An 18657-nucleotide genomic window follows, 5' to 3' on the forward strand; every position below is an offset into this window, starting at 1 on the left:
GAGGCAAAGTACATTTTCACGTAATTAATGATCGAAGGAGACGAAATGAATTAAAATTTGTGCTGCAGCATGGACTCGAACCTGGATCTTTTTGCTTGCTAGGCAAAAATGCTAACCATTACACCACCGCAGTACGATCGTGAACATTGCTGCACGAACTACTGAAGCTGAGAGCGCTCCCCAACACAAACTTCAAATTTCCGCTTGATATATCATAACTGAAAGTTAGTTCAGCCGAATTTCAGGATGCAGAAAAGACTTCGTTCGTGTCAGCTCCTAAAATTTCACTCATTTTTCACTATTACGTGTGTTTAAGAACAAGTGGTGCACGGATGGTGGTGTTATGTTTAGCATTTCTGCCTAGCAAGCAAGTCCCGGCCGCAGCACAAATTTTAATTCATTTAGTCTGTTTCGATCATTATCGTAGACAATAAAAAGATACTTAAATGTCTCAGGGAAACATTTAATTTCACGTAATTATTTATGTTCTATTTTTCAGATGCAGTGATGAAGGGAGCAGGGACTGTGGACTACGAACTAGTCCCACCCGACGGAGGGTGGGGCTGGATAATAGTGTTAGCGGCCGCGATCGGCAACGTAAGTTGAAAGACAGTGTGCCGCATCTGTCGAAGATCTTTTAAGGTAACGAGATTTACTTTAAGACTGCATGACGGGGAGTGCAAAAAGTACTGTGTAAGAGATCTCTATGTCCACTGATAGCAAAATACACACACACAAACGCACGCACGCACACACACACACACACACACACACACACACACATACATACATACATACATATATACACACATACACAAATATCCCACACATACCACACTGAAAGTTCTGTGTACATCGCTAGGTGATGTATCCTACTATGGGTGAATTCAGGAACAAGACATTAGCATGGATGTGTTAACCATTATAATCAGGTAACTGTTTTTGGAGAACTTGTTACGATGCTGCCTCTAGCATTCCATTAGACAGTCCACTGTATAGGTACCCAGCCTTTATCATTCCGTTAGGCAGTCCACTGGGATATGGGCCAAAATCTGCTTCCTCATTCCGTGCTGTTGTGGTGTAGTGGAACATTCGTGTGTTCCAATATTCTTAATTGTGTCATTTTGAGCCACTTACGTTCGTTTTCCATTGTATTTGTACGATTTCCGGCGCTACTTTTAAGTTTATCAGCACATACATTGTATCAGCGAAAGACGTCAAATGGTTTGGCAGAACACTACGGAACAACCTATTAGATATCGCTGACAGAAAATGAATCCCCAAGCAACTTACAGAAACGCTGAAAACCATATAGACCAAGATACATACATGTATTGAGAAAAGGCGAGGAGAATACGTTTCCAAGAAACGAGTACATCTCACAAAAAAACTCACGAGGAATATATGGTCTGATGCCATTTAACTTCGTACACGTACTTACCATCGACAGGTATTTAAATGATTAGAGTTGCAGTTCTCCTTGACAGATTGAATTGTAGTCAAAGTACGTTAGCAATATTCATAGTTAGTGTAGTTACAGTCATTCGTTTTGATGCAGCACTATAAGCAGGGTAAACAAGATTAAAGTTAGTAGCAAAAGTGTTTGAAATTTTTCCATTTGCAGCTTTATGTTTATTTTCGTGTTTCTGTCGTGAGAATTTAAATAGTCTTCCGCCGCTCTTAGTCTTATAATGACCTTTTTCTGACAGTAATAGCAAACAGTATTCCCCTGTTTGCAGAACATTTGAATAAATTACTTTGAGAATACTGACTTTTTACCATTTTCGGCAGCGCATTCTCTTGCCGTTTCTTCAGTCTACGACAAGCGATGCCCTTCCTCCAGTAACCATGCTGTTAAACTCTCCACGTTGATCTGCTTTCGACGTACTAGTCGCAAGCCGTAACAATCGAACCACATTCCGCCGGAACTCCACTGAAAAATTCTGCATTATATGTACCTCCATTGGCTCATCAGCGTCTGCAAAAGACTGTGCTAATCCTTCAGGTTTGCTGGTATACTCGGCTAGAGTGTCATAGACAACATTTTATAAATAAACAACTATTGTTTCAATGTAATTGTACTTACTGCATATCGCCTTTCGTGAAATACCTTAAGCTGATTCCATATACCAGTTGCACTAACATGCGACACAACAGTTGACACCTGGTCAGATTTCATATCGGAAGAAATAAAAAGCATTGCTTATGCCTTAAGCTCATTCCATAAGCTGTGGATTTATGCAGTTAGCTGGCCTTAGTTTACTTTCGTCAATAATGTCCAGAAATTTCTTAGAACGGAAGATATTTGCATTTGATATATCATATCTGAAAGTTACTTCAGCCTAATTTCCCGGATGCAGAAAAAACTTTGTTCGCACCAGCTTCTCAAATTCCACTCATTTTCACAAGTACGTATGTTTATGAACTAGTGGTACACGGACAGTTAGCTAATGAGACCGGTGTGTACCGCCTTATGGAAGCAGCGCTTTGGAGGACGTGGGGCAACATGCGAAAGAGGATTAAGACAATCTAGTGGGACCTAATTTTTATTAATGTTAAGAAACATATCGGCTCAACCACTTGTTTATAGTGTAAAACACTAAAATTAATGCGTTTTGGAAGTCAAGATTCCATCATCAGAATAACAAAAAATAAAAGAACCTGTTAAAACTCGCAATATGGAACATGCACCAGGCACAATAAAATTGCTAATAAAATTAAAACATCGTTGCTACTTCCCTTGTTGCAGCCGTGTCTTCCAAGGTGGACCTCCACATAGTTGTCAAAATATAAAAAACTGTAAAATGGTGTCGCCTATGGTGTTCAACAAGGGAAGTAGCCACGATGTTTTAATTTTATTATCAGTTTTATTGTGCCTGGTGCATGTTCCATTTTAGCGAGTTTTAACAGGTTCTTTTAGTTTTTATTATTCTGATGATGGAAGCTTGACTTCCGAAAAGCGTCAATCTTAGTGTTTTACACTATAAACAAGTTGTTGAACACCATAGGCTACACCATTTTAGAGTTTTTTATATTTTGACGACTATGTGGAGATGCACCTAGGAAGACACGCCTGCAACAAGGGAAGTAGCCACGATGTAAAATATCTGGGAGTATGCGTGCGGAACGATTTGAAGTGGAATGATCATATAAAATTAATTGTTGGTAAGGCGGGTACCAGGTTGAGATTCATTGGGAGAGTGCTTAGAAAATGTAGTCCATCAACAAAGGAGGTGGCTTACAAACCACTCGTTCGACCTATACTTGAGTATTGCTCATCAGTGTGGGATCCGTACCAGATCGGGTTGATGGAGGAGATAGAGAAGATCCAAAGAAGAGCGGCGCGTTTCGTCACAGGGTTATTTGGTAACCGTGATAGCGTTACGGAGATGTTTAATACACTCAAGTGGCAGACTCTGCAAGAGAGGCGCTCTGCATCGCGGTGTAGCTTGCTCGCCAGGTTTCGAGAGGGTACGTTTCTGGATGAGGTATCGAATATATTGCTTCCCCCTACTTATACCTCCCGAGGAGATCACGAATGTAAAATTAGAGAGATTAGAGCGCGCACGGAGGCTTTCAGACAGTCGTTCTTCCCGCGAACCATACGCGACCGGAACAGGAAAGGGAGGTAATGACAGTGGCACGTAAAGTGCCGTCCGCCACACACCGTTGGGTGGCTTGCGGAGTATAAATGTAGATGTAGATGTAGATGTTTTAATTTTATTATCAGTTTTATTGTGCCTGGTGCATGTTCCATTGTAGCGAGTTTTAACAGTTTCTTTTACTTTTTATTATTCTGATGATAGAAGCTTGACTTCCGAAACGCGTCAATCTTAGTGTTTTACACTATAAACAAGTGGCTGAGCCGATATGTTTTTTAACATTGACATTCACAACCACGTCCTCTCATTCAGTATGGACAAAATCTAATTTTTATTGTTTTTACATTTTGATCGTGAGGGCTTTGTGAAGTGCATTTTAAGTAGGATTAACTTAGAAAGCCGTATGATGGAAACCTGACTCCGAAAACATGTTGCTATAGATTATTTTCATAATATTAATGGTTGTATGCTGAAATATTTATAACAAAAGACATAAACTTTCCGGTGCTGTACCAGCAGTGGTAACAGTGCTTTAAGACAATTCAATTTAACGTCATAGGAGTGGAGAAAATGATTTTTCCTTTTTTAATTTCCTGTCACGACAAGGTTCTACCTTAGAACATATGAAATCTGACAACCATGCTGGCTGGCCAGTAGCCACCCTGCCCGCCATCGGACACTAATGACATACCACCAGGGAAATCTGATAACTATGCTGGCTGGGCTAATATTCTCAGGTCATCACCGTGGATAGCTTTCTTGAATTACGACATCACAGAGCCTGTGGTAACATCCCCTGGTCCGCCATCTCGGATCGCCGTCTTGGATTATGACGTCATACAAACTATCCTTGAAATTCACAGCAGCATAATAATGAACCATCTCTGGATTTTTTCATTTCTTATCAATCTATATTTAGGACAACTCACCTACTTCGACAGTGACACCGTAGCAGTGGAGTGAATCGTGCAGCAGAATTCAGCTATTTTGAATTTCGCACTATTCTCTGAGTCTTCGATGATGTCACTGACGAAATCAGGAGTATGCAACAAGAACGGCAATCTGGCAGCTATGCACGCTGTTGCCAGAGCATCCTCAGCTATACAACTGTTCGAGACTATTTATATACATATTCAACATTTGTCAAGATTTTTATTTATTTATTTATTTATTTTTATCGTGTGACTAGTGCCTCCCGTCGGGTAGACCGTTTGCCGCGTGCAAGTCTTTCGAGCTGACGCCACGTCGGCGACTTGCGCGTCAGTGGGGATGAAATGATGATGATCAGGACAACACAACACCCAGTCCCTGAGCGGAGAAAATCTCCGACCCAGCCGGGAATCGAACCCGGGCCCGTAGGATTGACATTCTGTCGCGCTGACCATTCAGCTACCGGGGGCAGATTTGTCAAGGTAATAAACTTCTATTACCATTGTGCACCAGAGCTATAGGATGATGGATCCTCGGTCTTACTGTTCCCGGAAGTAGGTGTTCATCTGGATTTGGTGGCATCTTCGTAATCCGTTTCTGTAACCACCCTATCAGAGAAGCCTACATTCCGTCCACTGTTACTACCCCATGTTCACGTTTGGTGTTCGACTTCACTGCAGTGCCACAATGTCCTCGTGTTTCTTCTAGCAGTACCACTTCGTTGTAATTGTGGGTTGTCTGGTGCAATGAATGATCTTAGGCCCCATTAAGTTTGTTTCTTGCTGTGTGTTCTTCATGTTTTTCATTCTCCTTTCCAGTATTTTCTGTCGCCTGTCAGCCAAACACCTCACACTTTCGCTTTGAAAGTTGATCTGCAAAATTGTTCACATATATCCATATCTTCTCCCCTTGAACCATGGACTTTGCCGTTGGTGGGAGGGCTTGCGTGCCTCAGTGATACAGATAGCAGTATCGTAGGTGCAACCACAACGGAGAGGTATCTGTTGAGAGGCCAAACAAACGTGTGGATCCTGAAGAGGAGCAGCAGCCTTTCAGTAGTTGCAGGGGCAACAGCCAGGATGATTGACTGATCCCGCCTTGTACCATAAACTTAAACGGCCTTGCTGTGCTGGTACTGCGAATGGCTGAAAGCAAGGGGAAACTACAACCATAATATTTCCCGAGAGCATGCAATTTCACTGAATGGTTAAATGATGATGGCGTTCTCTAGGGAACATTGTTCCAGAGGTAAAATAATCCCCCACTTGGATCTCCGGGCGGGGACCACTCAGTAGGGTGACGTTATCAGGAGAAAGAAAACTAGCCTTCTACGGATCGGATCGTGGAATTTCAGATCCCTTAATTGGGCAGGTAGGTTAGAGAATTTAAAAAGGGAAATGGATAGGTTAAAGTTAGATATAGTGGGAATTAGGTGGCAGGAGGAACAAGACTTCCGGTCAGGTGAATACAGAGTTATAAATACGAAATCAAATAGGGGTAATGGGGGAGTAGGTTTAATAATGAACATAAAATAGGAGCCCAGGTAACCTACTAAGAAAAGCACAGTGAACGCTTCAGTGTAGCCAAGACAGACACGAAGCCCACACCTACCATAGTAGTAAAAGTTTATATGCCAAATAGCTCGGCAGATGATGAAGATATTGAAGAAATGTATGTTGCGATGAAACAAATTATTCAGATAATGAAAGGAGACAAAAATTTAAAAGTCGTCGGGACAGCAATTCGATAGTAGGAAAAGGAAGAGAAGGACAAGTAGCAGGTGAATAAGGAATTGAGGTAAGGAATGAAAGAAGAAGCCGCCTGGTAGAATTTGCCCAAAGCATAACTTAATCGTAGCTGACGCTTGGTTTCAGAATCATGAAAGAAGGTTTTATACGTGGAAGAGGCCTGGATAAACTGGAAGGTTTCAGATAGATTATATAATGGTAAGAGAGAGATTTAGGAACCAGTTTTTAAGTTGTAAGACATTTCCAGGGGCAGATGTGGACTGTCACCACAGTTTATTGGTAATGAACTGTAGATTAAAAGTGAATAAACTGCAAAAAGGTGGGAATTTAAGGATATTGGACCTGAATAAACTGAAAGAACCAGAGATTGTAGAGAGTTCAGAGGGAGCATTAGGGAACGATTGACAAGAACGGGGGAAGAATGGATAGCTTTGAGAGATGAAATAGTGAAGGCAGCAGAGGATCAATAGGTAAAAATACGAAGGCTAGGAGAAATGCTTGGGTAACAGAAGAGATACTGAATTTAATTGATGGAAGGAGAAAATATAAAAATGCAGTAAATGAAGCAGGCGAAAAGGAATAGAATCGTTTCAAAAATGAGATCGACAGGAAGTGCAAAATGGCTAAGCAGGGATGGCTTGAGGACAAATGTCAGGATGTAGAAGCATATATCACTAGGGGTGAGATAGATACTGCCCACAGAAAAATTAGACAGACCTTTGGACACAAGAGAACCATCTGCACGAATATCAAGATCTCACATGGAAAACCAATTCTAAGCAAAGAAGGGAAAGCAGAAAGGTGGAAGGAGTACGTAGAGGGCGATACAAGGGCGATGTACTTGAGGGCAATATTATGGAAATGAATGAGGACGTAGATGAGGATGAAATGCGTGATATGATACTGCGTGAAGTATTTGATAGAGCTCTGAAAGACCTAAGTCGAAACAAGGGCCCGGGAGCAGACAACGTTCCATTAGAACTACTGTTAGCCTGGGGAGAGCTAGCCAGGACAAAGCTCTACCATCTGGTGAGCAAGATGTGTGAGACCGAAATACTCTCAGACTTCAAGAGGATGTAGTAATTCCAGTACCAAATTAAGCTGGTGTTAAAAGGTGGCAGAATTACCGAATTATCAGATTAATAAGTCACGGCTGCAAAATACTAACACGAAATCTTTACAGACGAATGGAAAAATTGGTAGAAGCCGAGCTTGGGGAATATCAGTTTATAATTCGTAGAATTGTAACACGTGAGGCAATACTGACCTTACGACTCACCTTAGAAGAAAGATTAAGGAAAGGCAAATCTACGTTTCTAGCATTTGTAGACTTAGAGAAAGCTTTTGACAATGTTGGCTGGAATACTGTCTTTGAAATTCTGAAGGTGACAGGTATCCAATACAGGGAGCGAAAGACATTTGGCAATTTGTACTGATAACAGACGACAGTTATAAGAGCCGAGGGGTATGAAAGGAAAAAAGTGATTGGGAAGAGAGCGAGACAGGGTTGGAGCCTATCCCCAGCGTTATTCAATCTGTATATTGAGCAAGCAGTAAAGGAAACAAAAGAAAACTTTGGAGTACGAATTCTAATCCAGGGAGAAGAAATAAAAACTTTGAGATTTTCCGACATCATTGTAATTCTGGTAGAGACACTAAAGGACTTGGAAGGTTTAATGGGAAGGACCGTACCTTGAAAAGAGGATATAAGATGAACATCAACAAAAGCAAAACGAGGATAATGAAATGTAGTCGAATTAAATCAGGTGAAGCTGAGGGACTTAGGTTAGAAAATGAGACACTTAAAGTGTTTGATGAGTTTTGTTATTTGAGAAGCAAAATAACTGATGGTGGTCGAAGTAGATAGGATATGAAATGTAGACTGACAATGTCGAGGAAAGCGTTTCTGAAGAAGGGAAATCAGTTAACACTGAGTATAGATTTAAGTGTCAGGAAGTTTCTGAAAGTATTTATATGGAGTGTAGCCATGTATGGAAGTGAAACAATGACGATAAATACGAGGGGTGGAACTTTAATAGCGGCAACTACTTGTTTACAGCTCTTACAAAACATATAAGTGTTTCAAAGTTTTACTGACCTTCAGAGTAGTCACCAGCATTGTGTATAACCCGTTGCCAGCGATGTGGAAGTCGTAGAATACTCTTGTGTTTACAGTTCGAACGGCGCGGTCTATTGCCCGGCAAATTTGTAGCAGTTCTGAAGCGAATGCCGTTAAGTGGTTCCTTCAGTTTATAAATTGAGTTGAACTCACGGGGGCTTATGTCAGGGGAGTGCGGTAGGTGGTATAGCAATTAGCAGCCCAATCAGTCAAACAAATCAGTAATAGCTTGCACTGTACGTGCTTGAGAATTGTCCTGCAGAATGATGGTCTGGTAGTGCAGAAAGTTTTATCACTTCTGTCTCTATGATGGTCATTTTTTGGACCACAACCTACGCCCAGCTCAGAGACAGAAGTGATGATACTTTCTGCAGGACCTCACCATCATTTTGCAGGACAATCCTCAAACACGTACAGTGCAAGCTGTTACTGATTTCTTTGACTGGTGGGGCTGCTAATTGTTATACCACCTACTGCACTCCCCTGACTTAAGCCCTCGTGAGTTCAAGTTGATTTGTAAACTGAAGGAAACACTTCACTGAATTCGCTTCAGAACTGCCCCAAATTCATCGGGCAGTAGACATCGCCGATCGAACTGTCAGCACAATTGACACTGCTAAGAGTATCCTACGACTTCCACATTGCTGGCAACATGTTGTACACAATGCTGGTGACTACTTTGGAGGTCACTAAAACTTTGAAACAAGTATCTGTTTTGTACGAGCTGTAAAGAAATACTTGCCACTATTAAAGTTCCAACCTTCGTAGTTTAGAGAAGAAGAGAGTGGAAGCTTTCCAAATGTGATGCTACAGTATCATACTGAAGATTAGATGGGTAGATCACGTAACTAATGAAGAGGTACTGAATAGAATTGGGAAGAAACGGAATTTGTCGGACAATTTGACTAGAAGAAGTGACCAGTAGGTAGGACACGTTCTGAGGCATCAAGGGATCACCAATTTAGTATTGGAGGCAGGCGTGGAGGGTAAAAATCGTAGAGGGAGACCAAGAAATGAATACACTAAACAGATTGAGAAGTGTGTGGGTTGCAGTAGTTACTCGGAGATGAAGAAGCTTGCACGGGATAGAGTAGCATGGAAAGCTGCATCAAACCAGTCTCTAGACTGAAGACCACAACAACAACAACATCCATTAGCTCCCATCTCTTTGATTCAGTGCTCATTTTTTCTCACTGCTATACTTAAATTTGGATCTAAAATACTTCAGAATCATGTGGTCATATATTCTCTGTTCTCAGAAGCCACATACATTTACGAGAACTGCAAGATAGGAGAGCTAATCCTGGTAAGCTTCTTGACTTCCAGAAAGTTTTCGCTGCAATTACACAAAGCACATAGGTAAAAAAAAAATCTGTATCTCGTTTGACTAGGCGATCATTGATCAGTTATTGAACCCAGTCATATTCTTCATAGGATAAAAAAAATCTGTATGTCGTTTGACTATGCGATCGTTGATTAGTTATTGGACTCATTCATAATCTTCAAGTATCTAGTAACAGTTTAAGGTGGAACGTCCACTTAAATGTTTGTCGGTACTGCATCCATTTTTATTGGAAGAATCATAATATAGAATAATTCAAACACGAAATAGATCGCTTTCATAACCATCGTTCAGTCAATTCTTAAATGTTGTTCGACTTTCTGTAACACTTTCCAAATTGTATGCACGGAAGAGACAGAAAATATTCGAAAAGGAGCTGTGAGTTTCTCTCATACTAGTTAGCATACTGTAAGCGGGAAGTGCTACACGAATGGTCTTACGTATCGCAGAGTAGTTTACAAAATTCCGACAAACCATGTTCGAAAACGGGAAATACGTTACTTCTTCTTGATCATTACCGTTTAAATCAATACCATCCGGATTTATACGTAACGTTTTTCATTTTTGCCAAGCATCATCCACGAATACAACAGGAAAGAGGAGGGGGCTGGGAGGATCACTCTGATACGCTACACAGTGCATGCCATTCGCCTCTCACCGTACAGTAGCTTGCTGAAGGCGAACGTGGAGTCCATCGCCTAATCTTCCATAACCGAAAAGCAAATTGCCCGTAACGCGTTTAGCAATTCTTTTGTGTGTTAATACTCTTGATTATTCAAGGCAGTACTTTTGAGAACCGTGTAGTTACCACTGTTTGTAACCGTGTATTTGTATACTTTCAACTAAACAATTATGAAACAGAATAGGTAGTGAGGTATAAAATTTGAAGGAACGGGATATAAATAAAATTATTAGAAAGTAGTAATTAATTTTTATTTTACTTATATTGCTGCAAAGTAAGTCGTAAGTTATGTTTGAATTATCATAATGCCATAGCACTGATACAATCAAAAAGCGACTGTAAACTCCGCGGCAAGTGGTCATTGTGTCCCAGTCAAGTTGTTACACGTGCAGTTTTCATTTTGTTATTCCTTGCCTGGCTACTCTTATCAGTCTCACCATCGTCATGAGGTCATCGTCATTGTGAGCACCACCTTGTTTTCTGTGTCACACGCCAGATGACGGGCCAGTCCCACGTATCCACATTCAGCCTGCTGTTTGGAGACAAGCTGCTGTCGCTGGGCCTGAACACGACCAGTGCTGCCGTCATCTTGAACTCTATGATGGCTGTCATGGAGTTCTCTGGTGAGTGTCTTACAAGCTTCAAGCTCTGCTGCAGGTCTTACCAATTGAAATTATTTTGGAAAACTCTTCCACTTTGGAAACTGAGTCTGCAGAGTATACATACTACAAGCGATATTTGGTTACAAAATACAAGAAGCTACAATGAGATATATATTAACAAATCTATGCTGTTCAGAATTCAGCTTTAATTAAAGTGAATTTCTTCATACAAGTCTCTCAGAACGATTTTTAACCCTTGCTGGTCAATTTTTGGATTACATAAAATCAATGCGCTATCACGGAGATGTTGGCAAAGAATGTCTGGAGACTGTCCAACATCATAAAATTTGTAATGATTCAATTAAAAGAAAATGTTCACAGAAGATGATTTCTAATAGGGTATTCTAGAACTAAAGGTGTGTAGTGCAGTGGAAGACTGTCAGCTGCGACCCACTAACAAGGAACAGTCAGCAAGTGTGTAAGTTTATTTGTGGTGGCAGGGATGTATAACGATATATTTACGTAATGTGTATACATAAACATACAGTTATCAATGTCCCCATTCGTAGTCGCTAATTATAACAATATGTTTACTTTTGTGCTGTAACATATAGCTATAATTGTGGTGTCACCGCTAGACACCACACTTGCTAGGTGGTAACTTAAATCGGCCGCGGTCCTGTAGTACATGTCGGACCCGCGTGTCGCCACTGTGGGATCGCAAACCTAGCGCCACCACAAGGCAGGTCTCGAGAGACTGAGGAGACCTCGTCCCAGTTGTACGGACAACATAGCTAGCGATTGGACGTGCTAAGCCTTGCTCTCATTTGCCGAGAGATAGACAGTAGAATAGCCCTCTGCTAAGTTAACTGGCGACCACCTAGCAAGGCGCCATTTGTATCAGTGCCTATAGCTTACTAATATTCAAGAGAGATGTATTCCAAGGACTAATTAAAAGTTAAGTAACAAGCATCTACGTACTTTTCTTCTTATTCATTTATAAGTTCTCATGTTCCAGACTTCACGCCCGTCTGCGTTAGCCTTGCGTGCCCTATCGGCTACAGCATTGTGTCTAGGCTGTATGGTCTAGACACAACATTATTGGCGACGAGAAAAAGAGTTTGTATTAATTCGTTTGTGTCATGCCTTCGCCACAATCTCCGGATGTACTGTCCGAATTTTTTCGCTTGCAGAATCAGCAGACGCAGGCGTTATTGGAAGCCCTTGGACAGCTCGTCCAGGGTCAACGTGCGCTGCAAACCGATGCGGCAGCCGCCGCTTCTTCGCTACCGCTGCCACACAACGCTGTTGCACCTCCGTTTCGTAGCTTTGACGCAGCTCAAGAGTCGTGGACTGCGTGGTCCCGACAATTTGCCTTCCATCTAGCAGCCTACGGAATTCAAGGTAATGAGCGGCAGCCGTTTTTGCTTTCTTGTGTCGGTGTGTGCACCTACCGTGTGATAGTGAAGTTGTTTCCCCGGCGCGACGTAGCAACTCTGTCCTACGAAGAAATTTTGTCGGCGTTAGATGCCTATTTCAAAGAAACAGTAAATGTTGTTGCAAAACGGTATACGTTCTTTCGTACAAAACGTACGGCCGGTCAGACTAATAGGGAGTGGGTTGCGACATTGCAAGGACTTACTAGGGAGTGTGCGTTTGAATGTGAATGTGGCCTCCCTTATTCAGATACTATGGTGCGTGATGCCATTGCACAGAACGTTTCTGATGTTCGCATACGGGAACAGATTTTGAAACTAGTAAATCCCTCCCTTCAACAAGTGATAGACATATTGGATAGGCAAGACACACTTGACTCTGCTCAGGACTCATTTGAAACTTCGCCAGCAGTGTGTCACATTAACCGGCCCGCCGGGCCCGCTGCACGGGACGCTACGCGGCCCTCGCGCCCGTCACAGCAGCGGCAGCCTACCTTGCAAACACGTGCGCCGCGTAAGCAAGCAACTGTAGTGAAATCATGCCCGCGGTGTGCAGCTAGACATTCGCGTGAAAATTGCCCGTCACGCCACGCTATTTGCTTTTACTGTCAAAAGAAAGGACATGTTCAAAGTGTTTGCCAGAAAAAGCTTAGATCAGACAATCACAATAATTCCAGGCCCTTTGCTTCGCGCCGGAATCGAACCCAGGATAATCAGGCTCGTGGACCTTCGCCCATGGACATTCATGTAGTTCATTCCCACCCGTCCAGTGACACTTTAGCTAACAGTGACTGTGTTAGTCCCACAAACAGAGTGCGTCGACGTCGCCGAAAATCCCGTAAAGTCGCAAGTGCTTCTGTACCTGTATCAGTTCAAATTGCACGTGACAGTCGCTCTTGTCGTCAGCAGGACAATAAACTTTTTGTAGACTTAGACTTTGAAGGCACAGTGATACCATTCCAGCTCGATACCGGAGCTGCAGTTTCATTGCTCAATCACGACACGTACAAACGACTGGGCAAACCGCCATTGCGTGCCGCAAACGTTAAGTTACATAGTTACTCAGGACAGCATATACCTGTGTTAGGACAGTGCAGCCTCCTTGCAACATACAAGGGACAGACAAAACTTGTATCATTTTACGTTCTTCGTTCTTCTACTGCAGTGAACTTGTTTGGTTTAGATTTGTTTCAATTGTTTAATTTGTCTATAGTAAATCAGGTCTTATCAGTGAATCAGACTGTGCCTTCCGCCAGTGTTTCTAGTCTTTGTGACGAATTTGCAGACATTTTTGCACCGGGCCTTGGTTGCGCTCAGGACTATGAAGCGCATTTGGAACTGCAAGACAACGCACAACCGAAATTTTTCAGAGCGCGCACTGTTCCCCACGCATTGCGTGATGAGGTCGCAAGAACATTACACGATTTAGAATCTCAAGGTGTAATTGAACGTGTGCAGGCTTCTCTCTGGGCCTCACCATTAGTAATTTTGCCAAAACCTTCCGGTAAACTGAGACTTTGTGTGGACTTCAAGGCAACAGTGAATCCACAACTTGTGACTGCCACTTTTCCTTTGCCCCGCCCGGAAGATCTTTTTGACAAACTGTGCCCGGGAAAATATTTTTCAAAATTGGACCTAGCAGATGCGTACTTGCAAATACCTGTGGACGCAGAATCCCAGAGCGTCTTAGTGGTTAACACGCATCTTGGCTTGTGTCGCTTCAAAAGACTACCGTTCGGGTGTGCATCCGCCCCTGCTTTGTTTCAGCAATATTTACAAACTGTTTGTGCGTCGGTCCCTACTGCTGCGAACTATCTGGACGATATTGTGATCTCAGGAAAGACAGAAGCCGAACATTTGCAAAATCTCCGAACATTATTTCAGGTCTTGCGTCAGAATGGTCTTCGCTTGAGGACGGACAAATGTGTGTTTTTTGCTCGGGACTTACCCTACCTGGGGCATGTCATAAATGCCCAAGGTATACATCCGAGTCCAGAGCACCTCCGTGCCATACAGGAGTTGCCTTCGCCACGGGATGTTAAACAACTACAGAGTGTGCTGGGTAAAATTAATTATTATGCAAAGTTTGTGCGCAATGCTTCTTCCATTTCAGCTCCGCTTCATCGCTTACGCCGTAAAGGTGTTCCGTTCGTCTGGACGACGGAATGCGAACGCGCCTTTCGCCAGTTGAAATCGGCGTTACTTTCAAATACGTGATCCCCAGAAACCCCTTTTGTTGATGGTGGATGCATCGGATTTCGGGATTGGTGCTGTGCTTGCGCACAAGGATGGCTCGCATGATCGCCCTATTGCCTTTGCGTCCAAATTGCTCTCATCTGCGCAAAGAAATTATTCCCAGATAGAGAAAGAAGCTTTAGCTCTCGTGTTTGGTGTTACAAAGTTTCATGATTTCTTGTATGGTCGTCACTTTACAATCATCACGGACCACAAACCTTTGACATCGCTTTTTCATCCGACCAAGCCTGTACCTCCACGTATAGCGCAGAAATTCATTCGCTGGTCACTTTTTCTCTCGCAGTACCGCTACGATATCTTGTATCGGTCCACTGCTAAGCACGGAAACGCTGATGCGTTGTCCCGTTTGCCTGTTGCTGAGGATAAAGCATTCGATTCTTCCGAACTTGCTTGCATGTTCATTGATTCGGAAACCGATGACGTGGTCGAATCGTTTCCGATTGATTTTCGTCGTGTAGCTACAGCCACAGCTGCTGACCCTGTCCTTGCTACTGTTTTGCATTTTGTTGCTACGCAATGGCCCTTGTCCAAGTCACGGATCGAGGATCCTTTGGTTCGTCGTTTTTTTGCTCACTAGGAGAGACTTTTTGTCCGACGTGGTGTTTTGTTGTTGCGTTCCGATAATGATCAGTCCAGAGTCGTGGTCCCACGTTCGTTACAGTCCTCTGTCTTAAAGCTTCTTCACCAAGGACATTGGGGTATAGTGCGTACGAAACAACTTGCTCGTCAGCACTGTACTTGGTTCGGAATCGATGCTGCGATTACGAATATGTGCTCCTCTTGCGTGGCGTGTGCCGAACAGCAATCCGCACCGCCGCGGCAATTCTTTGCCTGGCCGAAAGCCACTTCCCCTTGGCAACGCTTGCACATCGATTTTGCTGGTCCATTTTGGAATGCTCGATGGTTGGTTGTGGTCGATGCTTTCAGTAATTTTCCTTTTGTTGTCTGGATGTCTTCCACGACGTCTTCTGCCACAATCCAAGCCTTGTCTGCTATCTTTTGCATTGAAGGTCTTCCGCGGACTATTGTTTCCGACAATGGCCCACAATTCATGTCCGCTGAATTTCAGTCATTCTGCAAGGCCAATGGTATTCAACATCTGACATCCGCGCCGTTTTCGCCTCAGTCAAACGGTGCCGCGGAACGATTGGTCCGGACTTTCAAGTCACAGATGTTGAAGTTGAAAGAGTCGCATTCTCAGGAGGACGCATTGTTGCTCTTTTTGTCTTCGTATCGCTCTCAGCCCCGCGATGGTCGCTCGCCGGCTGAATTGCTCCATGGTCGTTCTCATCGCACCTTGATGTCTTTGCTGCATCCGCCACATCAGGTTCCTGTGCAGCGGCAGACTCCTGCTTTTGCTCCTGGCGACGTTGTCTATTATCGCACCTATCGCGGTTCACGGCGTTGGCTCGCAGGGCGCATTCTTCGCTGCCTCGGCCGCGCGATGTATTTGATTTTGGGGGCCTCTGGTGAGGTGCGTCGGCATCTCAATCAGCTGCGCCTCTGTCGTCGCCTGGGTTCTGCCGCTCCCCGTCTGCTTTCAGCGACGGTGCCGTCAGGTCAGCGCCCTGGGGACCCATCTACTGGCTCGTCTCATCCCCAGGTGTTACCGACGCTGCCTTCCCTTTTGCCTCATGGCGTCGCGCCGCCGCCGCAGCCGCCGCCGGCGCCGCCCGCAGTGGACGCTTCGCTGCAACCGCCCGGCGACTCCCAGGGTCACGCGCCGCCGCTCGCTTCCCGTGACCAGCCGTCCTCCACCATGGACCTCTTGCCCGCTCCGGACCAGATGTCGTCATCGCGCGTCGGATTCCCCGACGCAATGGAGGTCGACCCTTCGGCCCCTCCTGTCTCATTACGTGCGCATACACCGCATGTTGACGTGCACCCTGGACTAGGTTTTCAGGCGTTTCCTAGCTCCCCTCGGACCGAATGGCCGGGTGCGGGTGGCACAGCCTCGCCTGTTGTTAGGCTCCCCACCTCATCGCATACGTCAACATGCGGTCCTCCCGACGGCGGGCGGAAGCCTTATCTCACGACCGTTCGCCGATTTGCGGGGGAGGAATGTGGTGTCACCGCTAGACACCACACTTGCTAGGTGGTAACTTAAATCGGCCGCGGTCCTGTAGTACATGTCGGACCCGCGTGTCGCCACTGTGGGATCGCAAACCTAGCGCCACCACAAGGCAGGTCTCGAGAGACTGAGGAGACCTCGTCCCAGTTGTACGGACAACATAGCTAGCGATTGGACGTGCTAAGCCTTGCTCTCATTTGCCGAGAGATAGACAGTAGAATAGCCCTCTGCTAAGTTAACTGGCGACCACCTAGCAAGGCGCCATTTGTATCAGTGCCTATAGCTTACTAATATTCAAGAGAGATGTATTCCAAGGACTAATTAAAAGTTAAGTAACAAGCATCTACGTACTTTTCTTCTTATTCATTTATAAGTTCTCATGTTCCAGACTTCACGCCCGTCTGCGTTAGCCTTGCGTGCCCTATCGGCTACAGCATTGTGTCTAGGCTGTATGGTCTAGACACAACAATAATCGGCGGTGGAAATATTTTTGCGAACGCCGACCGTGTGCGGCTGTTTCTTGTTGGATCGTCTGATCAGTCGGACGTTGCATTGCAGAGGAGAGTAAGCCTACCCAAAATATAATTATTTATGATAGCTCAACATGAATTTCCTAAGGGACCATAGTTGATCATGCATTTACCAGTAGAATATGGCGCGGAGAAAATATTTCGCCGCATGCAACTTCCGTCCGATCTCGACGAAAGAATTCGTGACTGTGAACTCTCTATTTGGCAGAAACATAAAGAAAATTAAATAACTTCATAAAGGAGTGAGACATAGATTCTATAATAAATAAATAGTCCATACACCAGTTCCATTTAACTCTGAATTTATGGCAATTAATAGATGAACTTACACTGCAATGAAGGATTTAACATGGATGCCGTTTTGACTGGAACTTCTCGTAATGAAAATAGTTCCTTTCACGTTTTCACATACACGTCGCACAATAAATCTGCTGCTATGCAGTACTGAACTTTCAGCATTGCAGTTTTACTTTACACTAAAATAATATTATTTTTAACGATAATAATACGGCGGCAAGACATGCGCGTCCGACACAAGTTACAAGAGACAAGAGAAAAATAAGTAACTGTTCATCGATAATATCTCGTACATAAAAAAAAGTGTAAAAGTGTTCTTCTTCTGTCCGTTTTTCGCGCCGCGTTTTTCAAAGTCAATAACTCACTGCATCTCTGACGGCGCTTCGATAATAAGCAAGTTACGTCACAGGTCGTTCACCTTTTACATTCTCACAACATTATGTGCTAACAATAGCTGTTGCCGAGCGACTGCTCGATTAGTGAATGATTTAAAATGATAAGGCAATCACATAATGTTACAGATGTCACAGTCCATTAGCTCGATGCACAAGATTTTTCGCTTTGTCATGTAGGAGGTGATGGCAAATTTGGATTAGGATTGTATGGGGCGATCGAGTGAACATAGAGATAGGTGGATACCAGCCGAAGGCATTCTGTGCACATAAAGACTTGTTTTATCCGATTTGTGGAAATGGGATAACATGCAGGAGTATCTTTGTTGTCTAGAAGCAAAGAATTTTCCAGGGGTTCTCGTGATATGTTTCCTATAAGGTGAAAGAAGTTTGAAACTCAAGCATCACCAAAGAAAATCAGAGTGACTACTTTTTGAGTAGACGAGAGCGTTTTCTGCGTACAGCACAAGTTGAAAAACCGAAACGTACATGCCACAAAGATATTTCACACATAGTCAAACATAAATTATGCTACAGATCGTCAACAAGTTTGTATACCATTCTGTAATACAGAGGGTGTATTTGGTAAGTAATCTGTAACGAATACAAATGAAAATAATAATTCAGATACGAAAAATAAAGTCTGCCCT

The 18657-nt window shown here is 43.6% G+C and overlaps 1 protein-coding gene across 2 annotated transcripts in view; it reads left to right on the forward strand.

Moving 5' to 3' along the window:
* Positions 1-18657, forward strand: part of LOC126262902 (monocarboxylate transporter 1-like) — a 96940-nt gene that overhangs the window by 20655 nt on the left and 57628 nt on the right. For both annotated transcript variants that reach the window (XM_049959802.1, XM_049959803.1), the window contains exons 2-3: positions 500-597; positions 10920-11046. In XM_049959802.1, the coding sequence (XP_049815759.1) occupies positions 508-597; positions 10920-11046 (217 nt within the window). In that variant the 5' untranslated portion in view covers positions 500-507. The remainder of the gene's footprint in view (positions 1-499; positions 598-10919; positions 11047-18657) is intronic.

The sequence above is a fragment of the Schistocerca nitens genome, chromosome 6 (genome assembly GCF_023898315.1).
Source record: "Schistocerca nitens isolate TAMUIC-IGC-003100 chromosome 6, iqSchNite1.1, whole genome shotgun sequence".
Lineage (NCBI taxonomy): Eukaryota > Metazoa > Arthropoda > Insecta > Orthoptera > Acrididae > Schistocerca > Schistocerca nitens.